The 8,705-nt window shown below is 47.9% G+C and overlaps 1 protein-coding gene across 1 annotated transcript; it reads right to left on the reverse strand.

Annotated features, from left to right (window-relative positions):
- Window positions 1-494: 494 nt before the first annotated feature.
- scg3 (secretogranin III) lies at window positions 495-8,154 on the reverse strand. The gene is made up of 8 exons (XM_076169567.1): window positions 7,867-8,154; window positions 7,503-7,646; window positions 7,187-7,424; window positions 6,979-7,095; window positions 5,122-5,205; window positions 4,811-4,921; window positions 3,853-3,942; window positions 495-1,379 (listed from the first exon to the last, which is right to left on the reverse strand). The coding sequence occupies exons 1-8, from the start codon at window positions 8,152-8,154 to the stop codon at window positions 1,261-1,263; spliced, it is 1,191 nt and encodes a 396-aa protein (XP_076025682.1). The 3' UTR covers window positions 495-1,260.
- Between the last annotated feature and the right edge of the window lie 551 nt (window positions 8,155-8,705).

Genomic DNA, 8,705 nt, shown 5'->3' on the forward strand with positions numbered 1-8,705 from the left:
ACACACACACACTTACACACACACACATTTTCAGCTTAAAGCTATGCCAGGAGGATTTAGCTCATTAGTCGAGCCCCTGATGTTCCATATCTCCTCCCAGAATAGCTTGGCCACCATTTGACAGACGCAGTATTCAGGCCTTCCTCGTCAGTGTTTACTCAGTGTATGAACACACACACACACACACACACACACACACACACCCAGCTGAAGCTTTGGATCCATTAGAGCCTTCTAACATCCTTGTTTTGCCTGATAGAAGCGTTTCAGTCGGGCATTAAAAGGGAGCGCTCCATTTTTGTTTTTGAAGTGTGAATGCATTATTTATGTGTGTGTGTGGATCAGCTGTTTTATTGTGCTTTTTAATTCTGTATTTTTTTTTTTGAGAGAGAATAAATATGTATGCAAACCTGACACACACACCGGGTCTGTTTCTGTGTTTCCATGACGCCACAGGTGGGCGTGTTCGGTCAGAATCAAAGCACGCCGGTAAAGAAAAGGCAACGGTTTAATTGCTTTCACACTTTAGGAAAAAAATCACAAGTATTTACAGGTAAAAATACTTCATTCTGCGTCTCTAAAGAAAAGGAGAATAACACACGAGAGACATGCAGTGAGAAATGAGACACAGCTCCCCCTAGTGGGCCCCAGGTGAGTTACAGCCGAGCAGGAGTACACGGGGCACCGATACACAACAAAGAGAGTTTTTGGTAGAATCAAAAAGCAAGAATACATTTATGATTTTACATTTACACTCAAAAAAGAAAAAATCAGCTTAAACAGCTCATTTAGAATGAATACAATCTGATATATGTTTTAATTTCTGGCAGGAACGTAACGCAAACAGCAGATGGGAGACCAGGCTGAGGCTGAGGCTGAGGCTCAGGCTCAGCCGTCTGTGTGGCGCTCAGACCCAGCAGGGGGTCCAGGCTCCGGCCCTAAAGGCGTCGGTTTACTTCAAATGTGTGAGCTGCTTACATAAAAGTATTATTAGTGATCTTGGCGTGCAAGTATAGTTTGGTTGCGGTCGTGATAGTAATGATCAGTGTTGACATTATTGCATTCCTTCTTGTGGATACAGAACGGAGCGTCACAGAGCGTAAGTAAGCGTGGTGGCTTTGATACAGAGTAGATACTTTTCCTCCCTCAGCCACAGTGAATCCATCCTCACACCATCAAGTGGGGAATTAAGGGGAGTTTAATGGAGATCTTAGCGTCAGGTTGTGGTCTAGGGTCGAAGGTCGGGGAGCGATGCTGAGGTTACAGGCTGCTGTAGATCCTCTTGATGGTGTCGCCCTCGTCTTTGGCGATGATGCCCTTCTCGATGTAGGAGTCCACCTGCTGATCCATGAACTCCTTCAGCTTGGACAGGTCGTAATCTGAGGGGGCAGAGGAGACGAGACGAGGCAGACGGGGGAGGGGGATTAAAGGAGGGGTTAGTCTGTGACAGGAAGTTCAAGAGATCACACAGTGAGAGAGAGATCACTCAGACTGCTTTAGGTCAGGAGAGAGAGAGAGAGGGAGAGAGAGAGAGATATGGATGGATGGATGGATGGATAGATGTTGTGTTTAGTTTGATCTTGCTCCAGATGAGTCATTGTCATTAAGGTCACAGCAGGATCAGACTAAATATAGAGAGGAACAGAACTCCATCATCCATCATGATAACAAATGAGTTTCTGAAAACAGGCACCCAGCTGCTGCAGCTCCTCACCTGCTCTGAGTGAAGAGGGGACAGAAGGATGGAGGGCAGCCAGTAGAAAACACTATCAGTATTATAAACGACTGCTGCTACCACGTTGATGTGATTGATCTAGTCTAAGTTTCCAAAATGTGCAGAAGGCAAATATGAAGAGAGTCGAGCTCCAACAGCCAAGACACCTTAGCCACCATCTGCTCCTCCTGTAATCTGGGTAGTGTGTAGGTGTGGGCATGCACACACACACCCACACACACACGCACACACAGGCACACACAGGCAGGCCACTAATGGATGGTTCTGGTGAGTAAACACAGTAAATGGTCCGTCACCATCCCTGTTTCCATGATACTGAGATTGGGTGGAAAAAGCTTCTGTTGCCCTCCAGCTGTGCTTGGAGAGAGAGAGAGAGAGAGAGAGAGAGAGAGAGAGAGAGCGTACAGTAGTGTGTACAGTGTGTATGTCGGTACGTTAGAACACGATGTCCCGACTGTTCCACATTAACCAAGTGTCCCAATTCAGGAAGAACACAGTCATTTGGGGCACCGGTGTGTGTGTGTGTGTGTGTGTGTGTGTGTGTGCCGTCTGCTGCGACACCATTATCTGTCTCTGCTCTGCTCTGATTGCTGACAGTGAGGCAGGGAGGCCCCCGTTGTCCCCGGCAACCACTGCACACAGCAGAATGTTAATGAGGTGTCCTACATAGACCCGACGCTTGAATGAGTATAGACGCGGCGGCTCTGAGATGAGCGCCGCACTAAACTCCTCGGCTCCCCTCTGTGCTGTGGCCATGGAAACGGCAGAGCGTTTCAGCGTCGGGATGCTTTTACTGGCTTTGCTTAGAGACTGGCTTTTAGTTAGATACACAACATCCTGAGTGCTTACAAGTGACAAAGCAGACACACAGATAAGGGACGCACAATGATGCTACATGACTTCACTTAGACTTAAGCTAAGGCATGACTTAAGTTAGTATAAGTTCAGGTTGTGATTTTGAATTCTGGTCTAATTCAGCTCCGTCCCACTCATCAGGTTTCTCCCCCTCACCTAAAAATGGAAAAGCCCAAATCCCCTCCGTCATCATCATCATCATCATCAGCAGTAAGAGTTAAGGAGATTATGCTGAAACTGAAACACGTCAGATTGAGTTTGTCAGGCTCAGCATTCATACTTATTATTGTTACTCATTACTAAAAGCTCAGTTCTTTGCTTGGCACAGATTTGGGTCAAACTTCCTCCTGATTCTTCTGTTAAAGCTTCTCACAGGTCACTGAACATCAACATGGTCCCTTATATGATCTTTCTGTTTTGTAAAGTAGGAGCTGAGTCCTGCTGTGATCATCCTCATCAGAACACTGAAGCCTCATTAAGGTTTCAGTCTTAGCTTAATGAACCTCCTCTGAGTATTGACTCCTCGCTGTGGACAGTCCAGCAGCAGGCTTCTCCTCCTACATGAGTCCACTCTCAGCTCTGCACATGGTAACACACGCACACACACACACATGAGTACACACTCCTGATCACACACCATAAAACCCTGACATGAGAGATGCAGGATGAGGGTCATTGTCTCCGTTGCCATGACAGGAGTGCTAATCATGTAACCGGTACAACATGTACCAGCGCTTATCTCACACATGTGCACATGCAGAACACGCTACACGCACGCACACACACACACACACACACACACACACAGGTAGGAGGGAGGGAAGACACAAACACTCTTTTGTTTTGGAGCAGGCAGCTGTATCGGGGCTTAATTGGGACAAGCTCATCAGCTCCTCTCCATATTCATGAGACCTGGGATGAAGCTTCCATCCTGCCATCGCTCTCTCATTTACATTGCAAATTTAGATGAACAAAAGATGCTTCAATTTTCAGACCCACTGCAGTTTTGGTGAGGAGCTGTGAGAGAGAGAGAGAGAGAGAGAGAGAGAGAGAGAGAGAGAGAGAGAGAGAGAGAGAGAGAGAGCGAGCGAGCCGCTGATTCTGGCAGCGTGTCGGTCACACTTGGCTCACAGTGGAGAGTGGAGAGGAGTTGCAGCTGAACTGGTAGTACAGTCTATCACAGACCTCCAATAGTGGGTGGCAGCAGCGGCATCTCTACACCCTCCTGCTGTTTTCACTCATGTTTCAGAAGAGTGTCTCACCATCTTTGCCTTCTTCTTTGTTGTGCTTCTTCAGCCACTCGATGTTCTTCCTGATGGCCTCCAGATAAATCTCAGACTTGCCGGGCTGATCTGCTTCGGGAGGAAACCAGACACCACAATCGGATTATTGGATGTATTAGAAGATAAAGCAGCATGTATGATCCGGTTACATCTCACTGCATCTCACACACTGTTACATTTCTACTGCAGACATTCAATACTTCACTTAAACGAGCTCTAAGTCAGACTGCAGGATACTAGAGAGATATTAATGAGAAAACAGACTCTTCTTCTTCCTCTCTTCTTCTGAGAGACTATTCAGTAACTCTCTCTCATGTTTACACTCTGAGATTATTAAGAGTGCAGATTATTTAAGGTTATAATATTGAGGTTGGGCTTTATTTAACTCTAGATTGACGTTGCTTGGTGTTTCATTTCCTGCACAAAGTAATATCCTGGTGTTAATCCTGCACTGTGTTTTATTAGTGTTTGTGTTTCCCTGCCTGTGTGTGTGTGTGTGTGTGTGTGTGTGTGTGTGGATTAGGCTGATGAGTGGATAGTGAATCCTAATGACAGCTGTGACGGGCGGTGCTGTGGCCTAGTTTAGGGACAAGCCAGCACTTAGCTGTGATTGGCCTTGGCTGCACCGCTTGTTTACTTCCTGTCCGCTCTGCCAATCGGTACACAAAAGGCCTGCAATAGTCTTTTATGTCACACTGGAGCTCTTCATTGAGAGAGACTGACAGTTTTTTTGCTGCACCGAGGCAAAGTTGTGTGAGTTTACACTATTGGAGATTTTTAACACAAAGCAGGACGGAAATGGAAGCATGATGCAGAAGACTGAGTCATTCAGCTCAGTGCTTCATCATGTTTAAGGTTTACACAGAAGTGAATCATATGTTTGGTCTCTGATGTCAGGAAGCTGAGGAGGAAGAGGAGGACGAAGAGGAGGACTAACTGGTCACAGCAGGTGGCTGCTCCTCCTTGGTGGAGTCCTTCAGGTTCTCGTACTCCTTCTGCATCTTGGCCGCCTCAGCCTTGGTGTTGTCGTCCTCATCCACATTTTTCACTGCAGAGAAGAAGAAACAGAGACCACGTTCAAATATGAAAGAGTTTGATGAGTGAGATCAATAACACTGATTTTCTTTATTTTTATATTCTGTTATATTGCTGCTAATCAATCCCAACTCTCATAAATGAGATTTTAATGGAGCATAAACCTCATAAAGCTTCTGTTTTATTGGACTGATGTCATTGAGACCTGTTTACCGTTCGCTCCAGTGAAGTCAGCTGGTCCCAGAGACTTGCCTAACTTGTTCTTGGTCTGCACGGCGATCATGGCGTCCAGGTTCTCTGCAGGTGAGGAAACATTTGATGAATCACATTGTGTGTGTGTGTGTGTGTGTGTGTGTGTGTGTGTGGTGTGTGGTGTGTGGTGTGTGTCGGTTGCCTGCTGCTGGTCTGTGACTCACAGGTCCATTAGCTTCAGCACAGCTTCACTAATGAGTGGAGTTTATAATGATCATCATTGTTTACTCCTTAAATGAAATGATTGCATAAAGCTTCTTCCCCTCAGGTTCTTCAGAGTTAATAGATAATATACACACACACACCTACAGTGTGTAATGAAAAGGACAATCAGCACATTTATTCATCATATTAAATGAAACCTCATCCTTCAGTGTGTGAGACCACGACTGAGCCGAGGGCCGGACAGGAAGTAGATCTCCTCTCATCTCTCTGACAGCTCAGACGCTTCAGTGAGGGTTACGCAATAACACGTTATTAAAGCAATTTTCTGTCTAGATGTCTTGGAATGTAAAAGGCCAAAGAGCGGTAATGAGTGAGAGAAACATGAATTCCAAAATCAGGCTCCTAAGGACAGGCTGGAGATATGGGCTAATGCGGATTACGCAGTCACATCTGTAATGGGACACTGAGCCGTTGGTGCTGGAGGGCTGATGATGATGACGTGACCATAAGTGTGACTGGCAGTGTGTGTGTGTGTGTGTGTGTGTGTGGATCTACACGATGACAGGATGATGGAGAGATGAGAGGAGAGTTCGACCACAGAGCGTCCAGGATCCTGCACTCTCATTTCCCTTTCCTATCAACCCCAACCTCGCTTTTCTTCTTATCTAACCATCTCACTTTCTCTGCTGTGTACAAGCAAGCCGCCTCCCACCTGTGGCACAGAGGAAAACCATTATCTCTCTCTCTCTCTCTTTCTCCTTCTCTCCTCCTACTCTCTCTCTCTCTCTTTCTCTCTCGCCTCCCAGGCAGATTAGTGTTGATTGGCATCTGTTTGTATTCACTGGACCTCATGGTGACTCATCTCACCTCTGGGCTCTGAAGGGGGGAGGAGGAGGGGGAGGGGCTTGGATGTGGGAAGGGGACAGTAACATGTTGCTAAGCGATGCGGCGATTCCCTCCTATTATCTCCTCGCAAACCCACACCACGCGAAACCCAGTGGTTGTCTTGGAAACTTCCATCTTGTGCGATGTAATGGTATACGTGTGTTTGTGTCCAGAGCGGCTCCCTGTGATGAACATGCAGCTGAGCTCAGGGTCACACAGAGGAGTATTGATCCGTCCTGCTATAGCCTCCATCAGTCTCACTACAGTTACAGGGGACTAAACACACACACAAGTGTTGTCTTCGTTTGTCACAAATTGCTAAATAGTAACTAGTGGACTAGATGAGGACTCTGGGCTTTAGGACCCTGGGAGCAGAGGGAGAGATGGAGCTTTGTGGAGCTCAGTGAGACAGGTGACAGATGTCTCTCCTCCTGTAGGTGTGTGACCTTTCCACTGCCGGCCGACCATAAAGAAGCCGCCTGATTACCGGTCGTCCCTGACACTAATCTGCCTGAACAGCCTTCACACTCCACTGCAGTGGCTGATAGGAAACTCGCCTACACACACACACACACACACACACGTCAAAAACTAGAGGAAAGAATTAGCATCTCTCTGTAAAAGGATAAATATGGAATAAGGAGAGAATCCAGGCAGAGTTTGACTAAACAGTGAGGCAATGAAGTCTTTGGTCTTTGTAACTCTTGCCTCAGATTCTGACATTGAAGGCAACACAGCTGTGAGTAAACAGTAAACACTTCTTCTCACCCAGATAGGACACGCCCTCCTCTGGAGTGATGGTGCCGTACTTCACCATCATCTTCACAAAGTCGATCAGCGTCTTCATGATGGTGATGAGCGTCTCTCTCTCCTGGACGTCTTGCTCTGGAAACGCCACAGCAGAGAATCAACCATCAGCTCCTGCCCGCTCCTTCCTCCCTCCTCCTCCTCTGAGGCCTGCAGATGTTCTCCTTACCTGAGTCCAGGCTCTTGAGCAGGTGGTAGAAGTTGGGGAAGTACTGCAGGTCCTGGAGTCCATCTTTGGGGCTCACCTCGTTGCCCCCCTCCGTGTCTTTGTCCCAGGTTTTGTCTGCTGTGTCGTCCCCGTCCTCCTCTGCCTCCTTGTCCACCTTATCCTCAGTATTATCCTTCTCCTCCTCATCCTCCTCTTCCTTGTTGTCATCGTATCTGCGTCTGGCCGACTCCCACTTGTTCTGGAAACATTATATTTGTGATTATCTCTGTCGTTCCTATAGATTCTGTTGTTGTCACGACGTCGTTGCGGCTCTTACCACCTGCTCGTCTCCCTCGGCCTTCGTCGCCCGGTCCTTGCCGTCCACATCCTCCACCTCGTTGTTCTTGGCGTTCTTGGTGATGAGGTCTTGGAGAGCCTCGGCGACTTGGTACTCCAGAGTGTCTGCTTGACTGTCTGTGATCTACAGAGAGAGAGAGAGAGAGAGAGAGAGAGAGAAGAGATCAGATGGGACCGAAACGCACATATTGACTATAAATCCAATCAGTCTTTCACCGCCGGGCTGAACGATTCTGCTCAGGGGAACAAAAGACACCAAAGACTATTTCCCAGCCTGAATAGATGTTCCTGGGTGGAAGGCTTCAGACCTCCTGTAGAGTAAAGGTCACTAACTCTCCACCTACCAGCCCCAGCTTCAGCAGCTTGTAGACGATGCGGTCGAACACGCCTCGGTCGTCCTCCTCGAAGATCTTGTTGGCGATCTTCTGGACGATGTCCTCTGCTGTCAGCGGAGTGCCGTCCACCTGATGGAAGCTGTCCGGGTCGTCTGAGGAGAGAGAGAGACGGCGTGAGTTATGAACGTGTGAAGGAAACGGAACAGAACGAAGCCTTGAGGCGAGAATGTGGGAGGAACAGAATGTTGATTGATCCGTCTCTCCTATTGCTTTGTCTCTGTCTCCTCTATGTAGCATCACGACTCAGCACTCAGTGGGTGAACTGAAGAGCTGTCACTCAGGAATGATTCCTCTCCTCTCCTCTCCTCTCCTCTCCTCTCCTCTCCTCTCCTCTCCTCTCCTCTCCTCTCCTCTCCCCCCTCTCCTCTCCTCTCCTCTCCTCTCCTCTCCTCTCCTCTCCTCTCCTCATTCCTGCCTAGGCTTTGTCCACCTGTTGCCTCTGGACTCTTGTGTAACGTCCTCTGTTGTGGCACACGACAGCACACTTCAGCAGACACTCGACTCTTCTGCCTCGTTTGTTTGTGCCGTCACCTTCAAATTCCTGTTTCTATCTCTAGAATAACAAATGAAATTTGAACTGTGCAGCCCGTTCAGATGCGGTGTAACGTGAGGAGCAGCAGGAGGAAGAGGAGGAGGAGGAATGGATGAACTGTGGCACTCAGCACTTTGACTGTGAGTCACCTGAGCTCAGGGGCGCTGAGTTCTGCTGACCGTCGCTCACTCAGATGGAGTTACAGCAGCATGCAGTCAAAGCTGTGCTGACCTGAAGAAATAAAGATCCTCACAAG

Source organism: Genypterus blacodes, unplaced genomic scaffold (assembly GCF_046128005.1).
Source record: "Genypterus blacodes isolate CSIRO-AG114 ecotype Tasmania unplaced genomic scaffold, CSIRO-AGI_Gbla_v1 ptg000208l_1, whole genome shotgun sequence".
NCBI lineage: Eukaryota > Metazoa > Chordata > Actinopteri > Ophidiiformes > Ophidiidae > Genypterus > Genypterus blacodes.